Raw genomic sequence first — 21,852 nt, 5'->3', positions numbered from 1 at the left:
AGGTGGACACGGTTCTTCAGCTTGTGGTGACCAAGGAGAACCCAAAGCCACCTCAGGAGAAGGAACCAGGAGGTCACCAGGATCTCATGGAATGGGAGAAAGATGGAGGTGATGGGGTTGGTGGAACTCCTGGTTCTTCTCATGGTGACCTCGAAGAACCCAAACCCACCTCAGGAGAAGGAACCAGACCTGGAGATCACCAGGAGAACCAACTCATGGGGTGGATGGAGGAAGATGGAGGTGATGGGGTTGGTGGAACTCCCGGTTCCTCTCATGGTGACCTTGAGGAACCCAAACCCACCTCAGGAGAACCAACCCGACCTGGAGGACACCAGGATCTCATGGAATGGGAGGAGGACATAGAAGTGATGGGGTTGGTGGAACTCCTGGTTCTTCTCATGGTGACCTTGAGGAACCCAAAACCACCTCAGGATAAGGAACCAGGATCGTAAACTGATGGGGTGGGAGGAGAAAGGGTGGTGGGACACCAGGGAGACACGGTTCTTCAGCTTGTGGTGACCTTGGAGAACCCAAACCCACCTCAGGAGAAGGAACCAGACCTGGAGGTCACCAGGAGCTCCAACTCATGGGGTGGGAGGAACATGGAGGTGATGGGGTTGGTGGAACTCCTGGTTCTTCTCATGGAAACCTTGAGGAACCCAAATCCACCTCAGGAGAAGGAACCAGGAGATCACCAGGAGAACCAACTCGTGGGGTGGTAGAAAGGAGATGGAAGTTCTGGGATTGCTGAAACTCCCGGTTCCTCTCATGGTGACCTCGAAGAACCCAAAAGCACCTCAGGAGAAGGAACCAGGAGGTCACCAGGGTCTCATGGAATGGGAGAAAGATGGAGGTGATGGGGTTGGTGGAACTCCTGGTTCCTCTCATGGAAACCTTGGAGAACCCAAACCCACCTCAGGAGAAGGAACCAGCATCGTAAACTCATGGGGTGGGAGGAGGAAGGTGGAGGTCAAGGGGTGGTGGGACACCAGGTGGACACGGTTCCTCAGCTTGTGGTGACCATGGAGAACCCAAAAGCACCTCAGGAGAAGGAACCAGGAGGTCACCAGGAGCACCAACCCATGGGGTGGTAGAAGGGAAATGGAGGTGATGGGGTTGGTGGAACTCCTGGTTCCTCTCATGGTGACCTCGAAGAACCCAAACCCACCTCAGGAGCAGGAACCAGGAGCACCAACCCATGGGGTGGGAGGAGAAAGTTGGACGTGATGGGGTTGGTGGAACTCCTGGTTCTTCTCACTGTGAACCCAAAGCCACCTCAGGAGAACCAACCAGAGGAGAACCAACCAGACCTGGAGGTCACCAGGAGCTCCAACTCATGAAGTGGGAGGAGGAAGGTGGAGGTCAAGGGTGGTGGGACACCAGGGGGACACGGTTCCTCAGCTTGTGGTGACCACGGAGAACCCAAAACCACCTCAGGAGAACCCATGGGGTGGATGGAGGAAGATGGAGATGATTGGTTGGTGGAACTCCTGGTTCTTCTCATGGAAACCTTGAAGAACCCAAAGCCACCTCAGGAGAAGGAACCAGGAGCACCAGCCCATGGAATGGTAGAAGGAAAATAGAGATGATGGGGTTGGTGGGAGGTCCACCAGGTGGACATGGTTCTTCAGCTTGTGGTGACCATGGAGAACCCAAAACCACCTCAGGAGAAGGAACCAGACCTGGTGATCACCAGGAGAACCAACCCATGGAGTGAGATAAGGAAGGTGGACGTGATGGTGTTGGTGGAACTCCTGGTTCCTCTCATGGTGACCTTGGAGAACCCAAACCCACCTCAGGAAAAGGAACCAGACCTGGAGGTCACCAGGATCTCATGGAATGGGAGGAAGATGGAGGTGATGGGGTTGGTGGAACTCCTGGTGGTTCTCAAGGTGACCTTGAGGAACCCAAACCCACCGCAGGAGAAGGAACCACGAGGGTCAACCAGGATCATGAACTCATGGGGTGGTAGAAGAGAAATGGAAGTGATGGGGTTGGTGGAACTCCCAGTTCTTCTCATGGTGACCTTGGGGAACCCAAACCCACCTCAGGAGAAGGGACCAGGAGCACCAACTCATGGAGTGGGAGGAGAAAGGTGGAGGTCAAGGGTGGTGGGACACCAGGTGGACACGGTTCTTCAGCTTGTGTGGACCACGGAGAACCCAAAGCCACCTCAGGAGAAGGAACCAGGAGGTCACCAGGATCTCATGGAATGGGAGAAAGATGGAGGTGATGGGGTTGGTGGAACTCCTGGTTCCTCTCATGGTGACCTCGAAGAACCCAAACCCACCTCAGGAGAACCAACCCGACTTGGAGGTCACCAGGAGAACCAACTCATGGGGTGGATGGGGGAAGATGGAGGTGATGGGGATGGTGGAACTCCTGGTTCTTCTCATGGTGACCTCGAAGAACCCAAACCCACCTCAGGAGCAGGACCCAGGAGCACCAACCCATGGGGTGGGAGGAGAAAGTTGGACGTGATGGGGTTGGTGGAACTCCTGGTTCTTCTCACAGTGAACCCAAACCCACCTCAGGAGAACCAACCAGACCTGGAGGTCACCAGGAGAACCAACCCATGGGGTGGGAGGAGGAAGGTGGAGGTCAAGGGTGGTGGGACACCAGGGGGACACGGTTCCTCAGCTTGTGGTGACCACGGAGAAGCCAAAAGCACCTCAGGAGAACACATGGGGTGGATGGAGGAAGATGGAGATGATTGGTTGGTGGAACTCCTGGTTCTTCTCATGGAAACCTTGGAGAACCCAAAACCACCTCAGGACAAGGAACCAGACCTGGAGGTCACCAGGAGAACCAACCCATGGGGTGGGAGGAGAAAGGTGGAGGTCAAGGGTGGTGGGACACCAGGTGGACACGGTTCTTCAGCTTGTGGTGACCATGGAGAACCCAAAACCACCTCAGGAGAAGGAACCAGACCTGGAGATCACCAGGAGCTCCAACCCATGGGGTGGACGGAGGAAGATGGAGATGGTGGGATTGGTGGAACTCCTGGTTCCTCTCATGGTGACCTCGGAGAACCCAAACCCACGTCAGGAGAAGGAACCAGGAGCACCAAGCCATGGAATGGTAGAAGGGAAGTGGAGATGATTGGATTGGTGGAACTCCTGGTTCTTCTCATGGAAACCTTGAGGAACCCAAAACCACCTCAGGAGAAGGAACCTGGAGGTCACCAGGAGAACCAACCCATGGAATGGTAGACGGGAAATGGAGATGATGGGGTTGGTGGGAGGTGGGTGGAAGGACCACATGGACCTCTTGGTTCATGAGGGAGATGGGGGTCACCATGAGATGAAGTTGGAGAACCCAAACCCACCGCAGGAGAAGGAACAAGGAGAGTCACCAGGAGCATGAACACATGGGGTGGGAGGAGGAGATGGAGAAGATGGGGTTGGTGGAACTCCTGGTTCTTGGCCACCACGTGGTGACCTTGGAGAACCCAAAACCACCTCAGGAGAAGGAACCAGGAGAACCAACTCATGGGGTGTGAGGAGAAAGGTGGAGGTCAAGGGTGGTGGGACACCAGGGGGACACGGTTCCTCAGCTGGTGGTGACCATGGAGAACCCAAACCCACCTCAGGAGAAGGAACCAGGAGGTCACCAGGATCTCATGGAATGGGAGAAAGATGGAGGTGATGGGGTTGGTGGAACTCCTGGTTCCTCTCATGGTGACCTTGAGGAACCCAAACCCACCTCAGGAGAAGGAACCAGGAGCACCAACCCATGGGGTGGTAGAAGGGAAATGGAGGTGATGGGGTTGGTGAAACTCCTGGTTCTTCTCACAGTGAACCTAAAACCACCTCAGGAGAACCAACCAGAGGAGAACCAAGCAGACCTGGAGGTCACCAGGAGAACCAACCCATGGGGTGGTAGAAGAGAAAGGGAAGTTCTGGGATTGGTGGAACTCCTGGTTCCTCTCATGGTGACCTTGAGGAACCCAAAGCCACCTCAGCAGCAGGACCCAGGAGCACCCACCCATGGAACGGCCGACGGCAGATGGAAGCCATGGGCTTGGTGGAACTCCCGGTTCCTCTCATGATGACCTCGAGGAACCCAAAACCACCTCAGGAGAAGGAACCAGGAGCACCAAGCCATGGGGTGGATGGAGGAAGATGGAGGTGATGGGGTTGGTGGAACTCCTGGTTCTTCTCATGGAAACCTTGGGGAACCCAAAAGCACCTCAGGAGAAGGAACCAGGAGGTCACCAGGATCTCATGGAATGGGAGGAAGATGGAGGTGATGGGGTTGGTGGAACTCCTGGTTCTTCTCATGGAGAACCTAAAGCCACCTCAGGAGCAGGACCCAGGAGCACCCACCCATGGAATGGTAGAAGGGAAATGGAGATGATGGGGTTGGTGAAACTCCCGGTTCCTCTCATGGTGACCTCGAGGAACCCAAACCCACCTCAGGAGAAGGAACCAGGAGCACCCACCCATGGAACAGCCGACGGCAGATGGAAGCCATGGGCTTGGTGGAACTCCCGGTTCCTCTCATGATGACTTCGAGGAACCCAAAACCACCTCAGGAGAAGGAACCAGGAGCACCAACCCATGGGGTGGTAGAAGGGAAATGCAAGCCATAGGGTTGGTGGAACTCCCGGTTCCTCTCATGGTGACCTCGAGGAACCCAAAACCACCTCAGGAGAAGGAACCAGGAGCACCAACCCACGGATCGGCCGACGGGCGACAGAAGCCATGGCCTTGGTGAAACTCCCGGTTCCTCTCATGGTGACCTCGAGGAACCCAAACCCACCTCAGCAGCAGGACCCAGGACCACCCCTCCACGGAACGCCCGACGTGAGATGGACGCCATGGCCTTGGAGACCCCATAACCACGTCCGCCCACCCTCCCCCACCCTTGGGTCCCACCCCCCAGAAGGTCCCCGCGGCCACCTGGAGGAAGCGGATGAGGTAGCAGAGGACCATGCGGTTGATGCGGGGCAGCGCGTGCACCACGGCCACGGCGGCCTCGGGGCTCTCGTAGTGCGCGATGCAGCGCTCGTAGAACTCGTGCGGGATCAGCGGCTCCTCCAGCTCGCGGTACCACAGCTTCAGCAGCGACGCTGCAGAAGACAACCCACCACCGACCAGCCGTGAGGACCTCCTGCTGGTGGACACGGAGGTCCCACCGGCAAACACCGCCCCCAGGTCCTACCGGGAACGTGCGGGTCCTCCAGGCCCGTGGGGATCTTCCACTGGTCCACCTGGAGCTTGAGGGCGTTGACCTCGTCGATGTCACCGGGGACCCTGCGGGGGTGGAGGGGATGGTGGGGTGGGACCGGCGGGGACAACCCGGAGCTGCAGAGCTGGGTGGTCCAGGAGAAGCTGGTGGGGACGTCAGCTGGGCATGGAGATGGTGGGGCCACCAGGATCTCACCATGATTGTGGTGGCCACCACGGAGAAACCTCCATGGCCTTGGAGGCATCTTGGGAGCTTGGTGTCACCAAGATCTTACCATGACTGTGGTGGCCACCATGGAGAAACCTCCATGGAGCAGGGAGAACTTGGATGGTGCCACCAAGATTCCACCATGACTGTGGTGGCCACCATGAAGAAACCTCCACGACCTTGGACCCGTTTTGGAGATGTTTTGGGAGCTTGGTGCCACCAAGACCCCACCATTACTGTGGTGGCCACCACCAATGACCCCCATGACCTCGCAGCGCCCACCAGAGCAGCAGAACCCCAGAAACCCAAACCTCACCAGAACCTCCATCCACCACCACCACCAGCACCATGACAGTGGTGGCTTCCATGGAGAAACCTCCATGGACTTAAACTAAGGAGAAGCTGGAGGAACCCAGTGGATGGTGACCATCAAGACTCCGCCATGACTGTGGTGGCCACCATGGAGAAACCTCCATGGCCTTGGAGCTGTTTTGGGAGCTTGGTGCCACCGAGATCTCACCATGACTGTGGTGGCCACCAGGGAGAAACCTCCATGGACCAAGGAGAACCTGGAGGGACCCACCTGGATGGTGCCATGACTGTGGTGGCCACCAAGGAGCGAGGAGAAGTTGGAGGGACCAACAACTGGTGGCCACCATGGAGAAACCTCCATGGAGCAGGGAGAACTTGGATGGTGCCACCAACATCCCACCATGGCTGTGGTGGCCACCATGGAGAAACCTCAATGGAGCAAGGAGAAGGTGATGGTACCCACTGGATGGTGCCACCAAGACCTCACCATGGCTGTGGTGGCCACTGTGGAGAAACCCCCATGGCCTTGGAGACATCTTGGGACATTGGTGCCAGCAAGACCCCACCATGACTGTGGTGGCCACCATGAAGGAACCCCCATGACCTTGGAGATGTTTTGGGACCTTGGTGCCACCAAGCCCCCTCCATGACCCTGGCAAAGCTGTGGTGGGGTTTTGGTGGCACCATCCAGGTTCTCCTTGGTCCACGGGGGTTCCTTCATGGTGGCCACCACAGTCGTGGTGGAATCTTGGTGGCACCAAGCTCCCAAAATGGGTCCACCACCAACCATCCCCATGACCTCGCAGCGCCCACCAGAGCAGCAGAACCCCAGAAACCCAAACCTCACCAGAACCTCCATCCACCACCACCACCACCAACACCATGACAGAGGTGACCACCATGGAGAAACCTCGATGGACCAAGGAGACCCTGGAGGGACCCACTGGGTGGTGCCACCAAGACCCTGCCATGACTGTGGTGGCCACCATGGAGAAACCTCCATGGCCTTGGAGACATCTTGGGAGCTTGGTGGCACCGAGACCTCACCATGACTGTGGTGACCACTGTGGAGAAACCTCCATGGCCTTGGAGCTGTTTTGGGACCTTGGTGCCACCAAGACCTCACCATGACTGTGGTGGCCACCATGGAGAAACCTCAATGGAGCAATGAGAACCTGGATGGTGCCACCAAGACCTCGCCATGACTCTGGTGGCCACCATGGAGAAACCCCCATGAACTTGGAGACACCTAGGGAGCTTGGTGCCACCAGGAGCGCATCTTGAAGGACATCGTGGAGAAACCTCCATTGGGGATGGAGGGGTTGGTGGGGTGGGACCGGCGGGGACAACCCGGAGCTGCAGAGCCCCTCCAGGAGAAGCTGGTGGGGACGTCAGCTGGGCATGGAGATGGTGGGGGCGACCAGGATTCCACCATGGCTGTGGTGGCCACCATGGAGAAACCTCCATGACCTTGAAGGCATCTTGGGAGCTTGGTGGCACCAAGATCTCACCATGACTGTGGTGGCCACCACGGAGAAACCTCTACAGACCAAGGAGAACCTGGATGGTGCCACCAAGACCTCGCCATGACTTTGTTGTCCACCACCAACCATCCCCATGCCCTCGCAGCACCCACCAGAGCAGCACCCACCAGAGCACCCAAACCTCACCAGAACCTCCATCTCACCACCACCACCACCAGCACCACCACCACCACGCGCCGCCCGCGGTGGCCCCACCTGAAGATGCCCTCGGTCTGGTCGCCGTTGAGCGCCAGCACCTCCTCGGAGAGGCGCGTCTGCACCCAGGGCAGCTGGCGCTCGGGGTAGCGCTCGCGCTGCATGGCCACGATCTCCTGCAGCGAGCTGCCGAACATGGACGGGCTGAAGATGGCGTTCTTGGCGTGACGGATCTCCTCCAGGTTCGGCTTCTTCAGGCCCTGGAGAAGACAACCCAGGTCACCGCCGTGGTGGAGGTGGGATCTGCTCGGTGATGCCACCCGCGCGTGGTGGGGACGTGGAGGGATTCGGGGACGCGTGGAGATGGTGGTGGTGGCACCACCAGGCAAGGGGTGAAGTTGGAGAAGACAAAACGCTGTGGTGGCCACCAGGGAGAAAGCTCTGAGGAGCAAGGATAAAGAACCTGGATGGGGCCACCGAGATCCTGCTGTGATTGTGGTGGCCACCCTGGAGAAACCTCCATGGCCTTGGAGACATCTTGAGAGCTTGGTGCCACCAAGGTCTTGCCATGACCTCCATGGAGAAACCTCCATGACCTTGCAGCTGTTTTGGGACCTTGGTGCCACCAAGATGCCACCATGACTGTGGCGGCCACCGTGGAGAAACCTCCATGGCCTTGGAGCTGTTTTGGGACCTTGGTGCCACCGAGATGCCACCATGATTTGGTGGCCACCAGGGAGAAACCAACATGGAGCAACAAGAACCTGGATGGGGCCACCAAGACCCTGCCGTGGTTGTGGTGGCCACCATGGAGAAACCTCCATGGCCTTGGAGACACCTTGGGACCTTGGTGCCACCAAGACCCTGACATGACTGTGGTGGCCACCATGGAGAAACCTCCATGGCCATGGACCTCATTTGGGACCTTGGTGCCACCAAGACCTTACCATGACTGTGGTGGGCACCATGGAGAAAGCTCTGAGGAGCAAGGAGAAGCTGGATGGGGCCACCAAGGCCCTGCCGTGGTTGTGGTGGCCACCGTGGAGAAACCTCCATGGCCTTGGAGACATCTTGAGAGCTTGGTGCCACCAAGGCCCTGCCATGACTGTGGTGGCCACCATGGAGAAACCTCCATGGAGCAAGGAGAAGCTGGATGGGGCCACCAAGGCCCTGCTGTGACTGTGGTGGCCACCACGGAGAAACCTCCATGGAGCAAGGAGAAGCTGGATGGGGCCACCAAGGCCCTGCCGTGGTTGTGGTGGCCACCGTGGAGAAAGCTCCATGGCCATGGAGACATCTGGGGAGCTTGGTGCCACCAAGGTCTTACCATGACCTCCATGGACAAACCTCCATGGCCTTGGAGCTGTTTTGGGACCTTGATGCCACCTAGATGCCACCATGACTGTGGTGGCCACCAGGGAGAAAAGAACATGGAGCAAGGAGAACCTGGATGGTGCCACCAAGGCCCTGCCGTGGTTGTGGTGGCCACCGTGGAGAAACCTCCATGGCCTTTGAGACATCTTGAGAGCTTGGTGGCATCAAGACCCCGCCATGACTGTGGTGGCCACCATGGAGAAACCTCCATGGAGCAAGGAGAACCTGGATGGTGCCACCAAGACCTTGCTGTGATTGTGGTGGCCACTGTGGAGAAACCTCCATGGCCATGGACCTCATTTGGGACCTTGGTGCCACCAAGACCTCACCATGACTGTGGGGGCCACCATGGAGAAACCAACATGGCCTTGGAGGCATCTTGGGAGCTTGGTGCCACCAAGATCTCACCATAACTTTGGTGGCCACCATGGAGAAACCTCCATGGCCTTGGAGCTGTTTTGGGACCTTGATGCCACCGAGATGCCACCATGACTGTGGTGGCCACCATGGAGAAACCTCCATGGCCTTGGAGACATCTTGGGACCTTGGTGCCACCAAGACCCTGACATGACTGTGGTGGCCACCATGGAGAAACCTCCATGGCCTTGGAGACACTCGGGAGCTTGGTGCCACCAAGAAACCGCCATGACTGTGGTGGCCACCATGGAGCAAGGAGAACTTGGAAGGACCCACGACTGGAGGTCACCACGGAGAAACCTCCATAGAGCCAGGAGCTGTTTTGGGAGCTTGGTGCCACCAGGAGACCTTCTCGGGGGCCACCATGGAGAAACCTCCATGGCCTTGGAGACATCTGGGGACCTTGGTGCCACTGAGATGCCACCATGGCTTAGGTGGCCGCCATAGAGAAACCTCCATGGCCTTGGAGACACTCGGGAGCTTGGTGCCACCAAGACCCTCACATGACTGTGGTGGCCACCATGGAGCAAGGAGAACTTGGAAGGACCCATGACTGGTGGCCACCACGGAGAAACCTCCATAGAGCCAGGAGCTGGTTTGGGAGCTTGGTGCCACCAGGAGACCATCGTGGGGGACACCATGGAGAAACCTCCATGGCCTTGGACACATCTTGAGAGCTTGGTGCCACCAAGAACTCACCATGACTGTGGTGGCCAACATGGAGAAACCTCCATGGCCTTGGAGCTGTTTTGGGACCTTGGTGCCACCGAGATCCCACCATGATTTGGTGGCCACCATGGAGAAACCTCCATGGCCTTGGAGACATCTTGGGACCTTGGTGCCACCAAGACACTGCCATGACTGTGGTGGCCACCATGGAGAAACCTCTATGGAGCAAGGAGAACCTGGATGGGGCCACCAAGACCCTGCTGTGATAGTGGTGGCCACCGTGGAGAAACCTCCATGGCCTTGGAGCTGCATTGGGACCTTGGTGCCACCGAGACATCGCCATGACTGTGGTGACCACCATGGAGAAAGCTCTGAGGAGCAAGGAGAACCTGGATGGTGACACCAAGACCCTGCCGTGGTTGTGCTGACCACCCTGGAGAAACCAACATGGCCTTGGAGACATCTTGGGAGCTTGGTGCCACTGAGATCCCACCATGATTTGGTGGCCACCATGGACAAACCTCCATGGCCTTGGACCTCGTTTGGGACCTTGGTGCCACCGAGACCTCACCATGACTCTGGTGGCCACCACGGAGCGAGGAGAAGTTGGAGGGACCCACGACTGGTGGCCACCATGGAGAAACCTCCATGGCCTTGGAGGAAGCAGAAGTAGATGGAACACAGTGGATGGTGGCCACTGAGGTGACCTCAGGAGAAGGAACCAAATCCATCCATGGATCCACAAATCCATCGATCATCCATCCATCCAACCCCTCAGAGCTTGGTGGGACCATGTCTACATTGGAGCTTCTCCACCCAACGATTTTTCCAGGTGGAGAAGGAGCCACCACTCTGGGATTCTTCTGGAAAGCTCAACATCAGTGCTGGACTTCCAGAAGGTCTTCAGGAGTTCCTCAGGAAGCTCCCAGAAGGTCTCCAGAAAGTTTCTAGAAGGTCTCCAGAAGTTCCTCAGGAAGTTCCCAGAAGGTCTCCAGAGATTTCCCAGAGGTTCTCCAGGAGTTCCTCAGAAAGTTCCCAGAAGGTTCCTCCCCATAAGGTCTCCAGAAGGTCTCCAGGAGTTCCTCAGGAAGCTCCCAGAAGGTCTCCAGAAAGTTTTCAGAAGGTCTCCAGAAGTTCCTCAGAAAGTTCCTGGAAGGTCTCCAGAGAGTTCCCAGAGGTTCTCCAGGGGTTCCTCATGAAGTTCCCAGAAGGTTCCTCCCCATAAGGTCTCCAGAAGGTCTCCAGAAGTTCCTCAGGAACTTCCCAGAAGGTCTCCAGAGAGTTCCCAGAAGGTCTCCAGAAGTTCCTTAGAAAGTTCCCAGAAGGTCTCCAGAGATTTCCCAGAAGTTCTTCAGGAGTTCCTCAGAAAGTTCCCAGAAGGTCCCTCACCATAAGGTTTCCAGAAGGTCTCCAGAAGTTCCTCAGGAGGCTCCCAGGAGGTCTCCAGAGAGTTCCCAGAAGGTCTCCAGAAGTTCCTCAGAAAGTTCCCAGAAGGTCCCTCCCCATAAGGTCTCCAGAAGGTCTCCAGAAGTTCCTCAGAAAATTCCCAGAAGGTCTCCAGAGAGTTCCCAGAAGGTCTCCAGAGAGTTCCCAGAAGGTCTCCAGAAGTTCTTCAGGAAGCTCCCAGGAGGTCTCCAGAGAGTTCCCAGAAGTTCTTCAGGTGTTCCTCAGAACATTCCCAGAAGGTCCCTCCCCATAAGGTTTCCTGAAGGTCTGCAGAAGTGCCTTAGAAAATTCCCAGAAGGTCTCCAGAGAGTTCCCAGAAGGTCTTCAGGAGTTCCCCGAAGGTCTCCAGGAGTTCCCAGAAGGTCCCTCCCCAGAAGGTCTCCAGAAGTTCCTCAGGAAGCTCCCAGAAGGTCTCCAGGAGTTCCCAGAAGGTCCCTAGAGAGTTCCCAGAAGGTCTCCAGAGAGTTCCCAGAAGGTCTCCAGAAGTTCCTTAGAAAGTTCCCAGAAGGTCTCCAGAGAGTTCCCAGAAGTTCTTCAGGAGTTCCTCAGAAAGTTCCCAGAAGGTCCCTCCCCATAAGGTCTCCAGAAGGTCTCCAGGAGTTCCTCAGGAAGCTCCCAGAAGGTCTCCAGAGAGTTCCCAGAAGGTCTCCTGAAGTTCTCCAGATGGTTTCTGGAATGTCTTCAGAAAGTCCCCAGAAAATCCCCACAAGGTCTCCAGAACGTCCTCAGAAGGTCTCCAGGAGACTCTCAGAAGTTCTCCTGAAGATCCTTAGAAGGTTCCCAGAAGGTCCCTGCAGGATCTTCAGAGAGTTCCCACAGCATCTCCAGAAGATCTCCAGAAGATCCTCGGTCAGTGTCCGCGATGTCCTCAGAGGTTCCACAGAAGGTCCTTAAAATTCTCCACAAAGTCTTCAGGAGGTCTCCAGAAGAATCCCAAAAGTTCTCCAGATGTTCCTCAGATAATGCCTGGAAGGTCCTCCCTGCCAGGTTCTCAGAGGGTCTCCTGAAGATCTCCTGGTGGTCCCTGGGACATGTGAAGGCCCTCAGAAGGTCCTTGAGAAGTTTCCAGAACATTCCCAGAAGGTCCCTTGAAGATCTTCACGAGGTTCTCAGGAACTCTCCAGAAGTTCTCCAGAAGTTCTCCAGAAGTCTTCAGGACGTTCTCAGAAGGTCTCCAGAAGATCCCCAGATGGGTTTTAGGAGATGCCCAGAAGATCCTTCCAAGCTTTCCAGAAGGTTCCCAGAAGGTCTCCAGAAGATCCTCAAAAGCCTCCCTGAAGTTCCCCAGAAGTTCTCCAGAAGTTCTCCAGAAATGTTCCAGAAGGTTCCCACAAGTTCTGCAGAAGTTCCTTAGATGTTCTCCAGAAGATCTCCAGGTCTCCAGAAGATCCCCAGAAGTTCTCCAGAAGCTCCTTAGATGCTCTCCAGGGCATCTCCAGGTCTCCAGAAGTTCTGCTGAAGTTCTCCAGAAATGTTCCAGAAGGTTCCCACAAGTTCTCCAGAAGTTCCTTAGATGCTCTCCAGGTCCCCAGAAGTTCTCCAGAAGTTCTCCAGAAGATCCCCAGAAGTTCTCCAGAAGTTCCTTAGATGCTCTCCAGAAGATGTCCAGGTCTCCAGAAGTTCTCCAGAGGTTTCTTAGATGCTCTCCAGGTCCCCAGAAGTTTTCCAGAAGTTCTCCAGAAGTTCTCCAGAAGCTCCTTAGATGCTCTCCAGGACATCTCCAGGTCTCCACAAGTTCTCCAGGAGTTCCTTAGATGTTCTCCAGAAGTTCTCCAGAAGTTCCTTAGATGTTCTCCAGGAGTTCCTTAGATGTTCTCCAGAAGTTCTCCAGGAGTTCCTTAGATGTTCTCCAGAAGTTCCTTAGATGCTCTCCAGGACATCTCCAGGTCTCCCCAAGTTCCCCGCAAGTTCTCCCCAAGTTCTCCTCACCACCACCACCACCAGCAGCACCATCTCCTCCCATCTCCTCCCACCACCACCACCTCCTTCCCTCCCCCAGCCCCAGGAGCTCCAGGACGGCCCTGGTGGGAGGAGACCGTGACCTCCTTGGTTGTCCCCGGGTTGTCCCCAGGTTGTCCCCGGGTTGTCCCCCCTGGCCAAGGCCACCCCAGGTTGTCCCAGGTTGTCCCCCCTGGCCAAGGCCACCCCAGGTTGTCCCCGGTACCTTCTTGGCCCCGGTCAGCGCCGCCTTCTGCAGTTTGCTGTAGCAGTACCTGGCGTAGGTGCTGATGGCCACCCCTGCAAGAGAGGACACGGCAGCGGTGGGACGTCATCTCCAGGTGGTGGGATGTCACCTCCAGGTGGTGGGATGTCACCTCCACGACCTTAAAGATCTCCTGTCCCCTCCCCATGGTCCCCTCCCCATGGTCCTTCTCCATCTCCATCCTTTGTCCTCCTCAAACATCTCAAGAACCTTGGAGGAACCTTGGAGGAACCTTGGAGGAACCTCTGGAGCTCCGTGGTGGCTCCATCTCAGGGGGGTTTGGTGGCTCCATCTCAGGAGGTTTGGAGGCTCCACCTTGGAGAACTTTTGGTGGCTCCATCTCAGGAGGGTTTGGAGGCTCCATCTCATTTTGGAGGCTCCATCTCAGGGGGTTTGGAGGCTCCATCTCAGGGGGGTTTGGAGGCTCCATCTCAGGGGGTTTGGAGGCTCCATCTCAGGAGCTTTTGGTGGCTCCATCTCAGGAGGGTTTGGAGGCTCCATCTCATTTTGGAGGCTCCATCTCAGGGGGTTTGGAGGCTCCATCTCAGGGGGTTTGGAGGCTCCATCTCAGGGGGTTTGGAGGCTCCATCTCAGGGGGTTTGGAGGCTCCATCTCAGGAGCTTTGGTGGTTCCATCTCAGGGGGTTTTGGAGGCCACCCCTGCCGTGGTCACCGCTCCCACCCCGTCTGTCTTCTCCAGGTCCCACCACTCCCATCTCCTGTTCCCGATGTTCTCCAGGGAGGAGATGGCGCCGGTCCCACCAACCCTGCAGGTCAGAGAGGACCTGGGGGGACCTTCTGGACCAACCCTTGGTGGGACCTTCTGGGCCATCCCAGGAGAAGTCCTGGGGACCTGGTGGGACCTTCTGGACCATCCCAGGAGAAGTCCTGGGGACCTGGTGGGACCTCCTGGATCATTCCCTGAGCCTTGGGACCTTCTGGACCATCCCAAGAACCCTGAGAACCTGATGGGACCTTCTGGATCATTCCCAGAGCTTTGGAGTCCCGGTGGAACCTTCTGGACCATCCCAGGAGAAGTCCTGGGACCTAGGAAGACCTTTTGGACCAACCCTTGGTGGGACCTGGTGGAACCTCCTGGACCATCCCAGGAGAAGCTCTGGGGATCTGCTGGGGCCTCCTGGACCATTCCCAGAGCCTTGGAGACCTGGTGGGACCTTCTGGACCATCCCAGGAGAAGTCCTGAGAACCTGGTGGGACCTTCTGGACCAACCCTTGGTGGGACTTGATGGAACCTTCTGGACCATCCCAGGAGAAGTTCTGGAGACCTGGTGGGGCCTCCTGGACCAACCCTTGGTGGGACCTGGTGGGACCTTCTGGGCCACCCCAGGAGAAGCTCCAGGGACCTGGTGGGACCTCCTGGACCAACCCTTGGTGGGACCTTCTGGACCATCCCAGGAGAAGTTCTGGAGACCTGGTGGGACCTTCTGGACCAACCCTTGGTGGGACTTGGTGGGACCTTCTGGACCATCCCAGGAGAAGTTCTGGGGACCTTCTGGACCATCCCAAAAACCTCCAGGAACCTGATGGAACCTTCTGGACCATCCCAGGAGAAGCTCTGGGGACCTTGTGGGACCTTCTGGACCATCCCAAGAACCCTGAGAACCTGGTGGGACCTTCTGGATCATTCCCAGAGCCTTGGGACCTTCTGGACCATCCCAGGAGAAGCTCTGAGAACCTGGTGGGACTTTCTGGACCATCCCAGGAGAAGCTCTGGGGACCTGGTGGGACCTTCTGGATCAACCCTTGGTGGGACTTGGTGGAACCTTCTGGGCCACCCCAGGAGAAGCTCCAGGGACCTGGGGGGACCTTCTGGACCATCCCTTGGTGGAACCTTCTGGACCATCCCAGGAGAAGCTCCGGGGACCTGGTGGGACCTTCTGGACCATCCCAAGAACCCTGAGAACCTGGTGGGACCTTCTGGGCCATCCCTTGGTGGGACCTTCTGGACCATCCCAGGAGAAGCTCTGGGGACCTGGTGGGACCTTCTGGATCATTCCCAGAGCCTTGGAGACCCGGTGGGACCTCCTGGACATCTCCACGGGGTGGCCTCACGCCATGGACTCCTCTGGTGGAGTCACGGGATGGTCGGGGTGGGGAGGAACCTCCGAGGAACCTCTGAGGAACCTGTGAGGAACCTCTGAGGAACCTCTGAGGAACCTGTGAGGAACCTGTGAGGAACATCTGAGGAACATCTGAGGAACCTCTGAGGAACCTCTGAGGAACCTGTGAGGAACCTCTGAGGAACATCTGAGGAACATCTGAGGAACCTCTGAGGAACATCTGAGGAACATCTGAGGAACCTCTCAGGAACATCTGAGGAACCTCTGAGGAACATCTGAGGAACATCTGAGGAACCTGTGAGGAACATCTGAGCAACATCTGAGGAACATCTGAGGAACCTCTGAGGAACCTCTGAGGAACATCTGAGGAACATCTGAGGAACCTGTGAGGAACATCTGAGGACCATCTGAGGAACCTCTGAGGAACATCTGAGGAACCTGTGAGGAACCTCTGAGGAACATCTGAGGAACCTCTGAGGAACGTCTGAGGAACCTCTGAGGAACATCTGAGGAACCTCTGAGGAACCTCTGAGGAACATCTGAGAAACATCTGAGGAACATCTGAGGAACATCTGAGGAACCTCTGAGGAACATCTGGACCAAAGCCCGGCCAGGAGACCGGGCTGGACCTTGGGATGGAGGCCAGGAGAAGACGGAGAGAGACCTGCAGAGGGTGGAGCTGGTGGGACCTGGTGGGGTTTGGTGGGACCTGGTGGGATTTGGTGGGACCTGGTGGGATCCAATGGGACCTGGTGGGATTTTGGTGGGACCTGGTGGGACCTGGTGGGATTTGGTCCAGAGACCTTATGGGGAGGAACCTTCTGGTGGGACCTGGTGGGGTTTGGTGGTGTCTGATGGGATCTGGTGAGACCTGGAGGTGTCTGGTGGGACCTGGTGGGGTTTGGTGGAATTTGGTGGGACCTGGTGGGACCTGATGGGGTTTGATGGGATTTGATGGGACCTGGTGGGATTTTGGTGGGACCTGGTGGCATCTGATGGGGTTTGGTGGAATCTGGTGGGACCTGGTAGGGTCTCATGGGACCTGGTAGGACCTGGTGGGATTTTGGTGGGGTTTGGTGGGATCTGCTGGGATTTCATGGGACCTGGTGGGACCTGGTGGGATCCAATGGGACCTGGTGGGACCTGGTGGTGTCTGGTGGGATTGGGTGGGATTGGGTTGTCCCTGCTGGTCCCTGGTGGTCCCTGGTGGTCCCTGGAGGTCCCTGGAGGTCCCTGCTGGTCCCTGGTGGGATTGGGTGGGATTTGGTTGTCCCTGGTGGGATTGGGTTGTCCCTGCTGGTCCCTGCTGGTCCCTGGTGGTCCATGATGGTCCCTGGTGGGATTGGATGGTCCATGATGGTCCCTGGTGGGATTGGGTGGTCCATGATGGTCCCTGCCGGTCCCTGGTGGGGTTTGGTTGTCCCTGCCGGTCCCAGGAGGTCCCAGGTGGCTCCAGCCGCGGTTCCTGAAGGTCCGGCCCCACCAGGAGCTCCCCAGATCCTGCCCTGGAGCTGCCCTGGAGCTGCCCAGAACCTGCCCCGGTTCCTCCTGCAGGTTCCTCCCGCTGGTACCAACGCTGATACTGCCAACGCTGATATTAATCCCAACACTAATACTAATGATATTAATATTGGTAAATAAACGACACCAAGGCTACCTGACCGTTATTAATTACCCCAATTAATGCAATACCAATACCAATACCAATACCAATACCAATACTAATACCAATACTAATACTGATACCAATATGAACGCTACTCTAATACTAATACTACTTACGCTAATATTAATACCAACAGTAATACTAATAATATAATATTGTTAAATAAACGACACCAAGTCTACCTGCCCATTATTAATTACTCCAATTAATGCAATTAATGCAATACCACTACTAATACCCATACCCACACTAATACTATTACTAATACTGATACTGATACTTATACCAATACCAATACCACTAATACTAATAATATTAATATTATTAAATAAACGACACCAAGTCTACCTGCCCGTTATTAATTACCCCAATTAATGCAATACCAATACCAATACCAATACCAATGCTTATACTCCTAACGCTAATATTAATCCCAACACCAATACTAATAATATCAATATTGTTAAATAAACAACCCCAAGCCGATGCTGCTCATTATTAATTACCCCAAATAATGCGATACCAATACTAATACTACTCTAATACTAATACTACTAAGGCTGATATTAATATCAACAGTCATACAAATAATATTATATTATTAAATAAACGACACCAAGTCTACCTGTTACTAATTGCCCCAATTAATGCAATACCAATACCAATACTATACCAATGCCAATGCCAATACCAATGCCAATACCAATACTAATACTAATACTAATACTTCTCTAATACTAATACTACTAAGGCTAATATTAATATCAACACTCATACAAATAATATTAATATTATTAAATAAACAACACCAAGTCTACCTGACCTTTATTAAATACACCAATAAATGCAATACTAATACTAATACCAATACTAATACCGATACCAATACTAACACTAATACTAATAATACTAACGCTAACATTAATACCAACACTAATACTAATAATATTACTATTATTAAATAAACTACACCAAGTCTACCTAACCGTTATTAATTACCACAATTAATGCAATACTAATACCAATACCAATGCCAATACTAATACCCATACCCACACTAATACTGATACTAATACTGATACTTATACCAATACCACTAACCCTAATATTAATACCAGCACTAATACTAATAATATTAATATTATTAAATAAATGACACCAAGTCTACCTGACCGTTATTAATTACCCCAATTAATGCAATACTAATACTAATACCAATACTAATACCAATACTAATACTAATAACAATACCAATACTAACACTACTCTAATACTAATACTACTTACGCTATTATTAATACCAGCACTAATAATACTAATAATATTATTATTAAATAAACGACACCAAGTCTACCTGACCGTTATTAATTACCCCAATTAATGCAATACGAATACTAATACTAATACGAATACGAATACGAATACTAATACTAATACTAATACTTCTCTAATACTAATACTACTAAGGCTTATATTAATATCAACACTCATACTAATAATATTAATATTATTAAATAAACGACACCAAGTCTACCTGACCGTTATTAATTACCCCAATTAAGGCAATACCAATACCAATGCCAATACCAATACTAATTCTAATACTTCTCTAATACTAATACTACTAAGGCTAATATTAATATCAACATTCATACAAATAATATTAATATTATTAAATAAACGACACCAAGTCTACCTGATCGTTATTAATTACCCCTATTAATGCAATACTAATACCAATACAAATACCAATACCAATACCAATACTAATGCTAATACTACTAACCCCAATATTAATATCAACACTAATACTAATAATATGAATATTATTAAATAAATGACACCAACTCTACCTGACAGTTATTAATTACCCCAATTAATGCAATACCAATACCAACACCAATGCTTATACTCCTAACGCTAATATTAATCCCACCACTAATACCAATAATATTAATATTGTTAAATAAACGACACCAAGTCTACCTGACCGTTACTAATTACCCCAATTAATGCAATACTAATACCAATACCAATACCAATACCAATACTATTACCAATACTTTTACCAATGCCAATACTACTAACACTAATATTAATATCAATACTAATACTATTAATATTATTAAATAAATGAAACCAAGTCTACCTGACCATTATTAATTACTCCAATTAATGCAATACCAATACCAATACTATTACTAATACTAATATTATTACTATTACGATTACTAATACCAATACCCATACTAATACCAATACCACTCTAATACTAATAATACTAACGCTAATATTAATACCAACACTAATACTAATAATATTAATATTATTAAATAAATGACACCAAGTCTACCTGACCGTTATTACTCACCCTAATTAATGCAATAATAATACCAGTACCAATACTAGTACCAGTACAAATACTACTACCAATACCTATACTATTACCAATACTAATTGCAATACCAATACAAATACTAACACTATTCTGATACTAATAACACTAACATTAATACAACACTAATACTAATAATATTAATATTATTAAATAAACAACACCAAGTCTACCTGACTGTTATTAATTACCCCAATTAATGCAATACTAATACCAATACCAATATCAATACTAATACTAATACCAATACCAATACTAACACTACTCTAATACTAATACTATTTACGCTAATATTAATACCAACAATAATACAAATACTATTAATATTATTAAATAAACGACACCAAGTCTACCTGACCGTTATTAATTACCCCAATTAATGCAATACCAATACCAATACCAACACCAATGCTTATACTACTAACGCTAATATTAATATCAACACTAATACTAATAATATTAATATTATTAAATAAACGACACCAAGTCTAACCTGTTACTAATTACCCCAATTAATGCAATGCTAATACCAATACTGTACCAATACCAATGCCAATGCCAAAAGTAATACTACTAGTGCTAATAATAATATCAACACTAATACTAATAATATAATATTATTAATTAAACGACACCAAGTCTACCTGACCGTTATTAAATACCCCAATAAATGCAATAGTAGTACTAATACCAATACCAATACTAATACCGATACCAATACCAGTAGCAATACCACTCTAATACTAATACTACTTATGCTAATAATATTACCAGCACTAATACTAATAATATTAATATTATTAAATAAACGACACCAAGTCTACCTGACCGTTATTAATTACCCCAATTAATGCAATGCCAATACCAATACCAATGCCAATACTAATACCCATACCCACACTAATACTGATAGTAATACTGATACTGATACTTATACCAATACCACTGACCCTAATATTAATACCAGCACAAATACTAATCATATTAATATTATTAAATAAACGACACCAAGTCTACCTGACCATTATTAATTACCCCAATTAATGCAATACCAATACCAATACCAATACCAGCACTAATACTAATACTAATACTAATACTAATACTAATACTAATACTAGTACTTCTCTAGTACTAATACTATTTACGCTAATAATAATACCAACAATAATACAAATAATATTAATATTATTAAATAAACGACACCAACTCTACCTGACTGTTATTAATTACCCCAATTAATCCAATACTAATACTAATACCAATATCAATACTAATACTGATGCCAATACTTACACTACTCTAATACTAATACTACTTACGCTAATAATAATACCAGCAGTAATACCAATAATATTATTATTATTAAATAAACGACACCAAGTCTACCTGACTGTTACTAATTACCCCAATTAATGCAATACGAATACTAATACCAATACTAATACCAATACTAATACCAATACTAATACTAATAACAATACCAATACTAACACTACTCTAATACTAATACTACTTACCCTAATATTAATACCAGCACTAATAATACTAATAATATTATTATTAAATAAACGACACCAAGCCGATACTGCCCGTTATTAATTACCCCAATTAATGCAATACCAATACCAATACTTATACTACCAACGCTAATATTAATCCCAACACCAATACCAATAATATCAATATTGTTAAATAAATGACCCCAAGCCGATGCTGCTCGTTATTAATTACCCCAAATAATGCGATACCAATACTAATACTACTCTAATACTAATACTACTAAGGCTGATATTAATATCAACAGTCATACAAATAATATTATATTATTAAATAAACGACACCAAGTGTACCTGACTGTTACTAATTACCCCAATTAAGGCAATACCAATACCAATAACAATACTATACCAATACCAATGCCAATGCCAATACTAATACTAATACTTCTCTAATACTAATACCACTAACCCTAATATTAATATCAACACTTATACAAATAATATTAATATTATTAAATAAACGACACCAAGTCTACCTGACCGTTATTAATTACCCCTATTAATGCAATACTAATACCAATACCAATACCAATACTGATACCGATACCGATACCAATACTAACACTACTCTAATACTAACACTACTCACGCTAATAATAATACCAGCAGTAATACCAATAATATTATTATTATTAAATAAACGACACCA

At 50.9% G+C, this 21,852-nt stretch overlaps 1 protein-coding gene across 3 annotated transcripts in view; it reads right to left on the bottom strand.

Annotated features, from left to right (window-relative positions):
• Positions 1-21,852, bottom strand: part of ARHGAP39 (Rho GTPase activating protein 39) — a 169,637-nt gene that overhangs the window by 963 nt on the left and 146,822 nt on the right. For all 3 annotated transcript variants that reach the window (XM_058028088.1, XM_058028080.1, XM_058028095.1), the window contains 4 exons: positions 13,462-13,535; positions 7,452-7,651; positions 5,167-5,258; positions 4,905-5,074 (listed from right to left, as the gene is read on the bottom strand). In XM_058028088.1, coding sequence (XP_057884071.1) covers positions 4,905-5,074; positions 5,167-5,258; positions 7,452-7,651; positions 13,462-13,535 — 536 coding nt within the window. The remainder of the gene's footprint in view (positions 1-4,904; positions 5,075-5,166; positions 5,259-7,451; positions 7,652-13,461; positions 13,536-21,852) is intronic.

Source organism: Melospiza georgiana, chromosome 1 (assembly GCF_028018845.1).
Source record: "Melospiza georgiana isolate bMelGeo1 chromosome 1, bMelGeo1.pri, whole genome shotgun sequence".
Classification (NCBI taxonomy): Eukaryota; Metazoa; Chordata; class Aves; order Passeriformes; family Passerellidae; genus Melospiza; species Melospiza georgiana.
The sequence above is the reverse complement of the archived record's forward strand: the minus strand, read 5'-3'. Positions and strand labels throughout refer to the sequence as shown.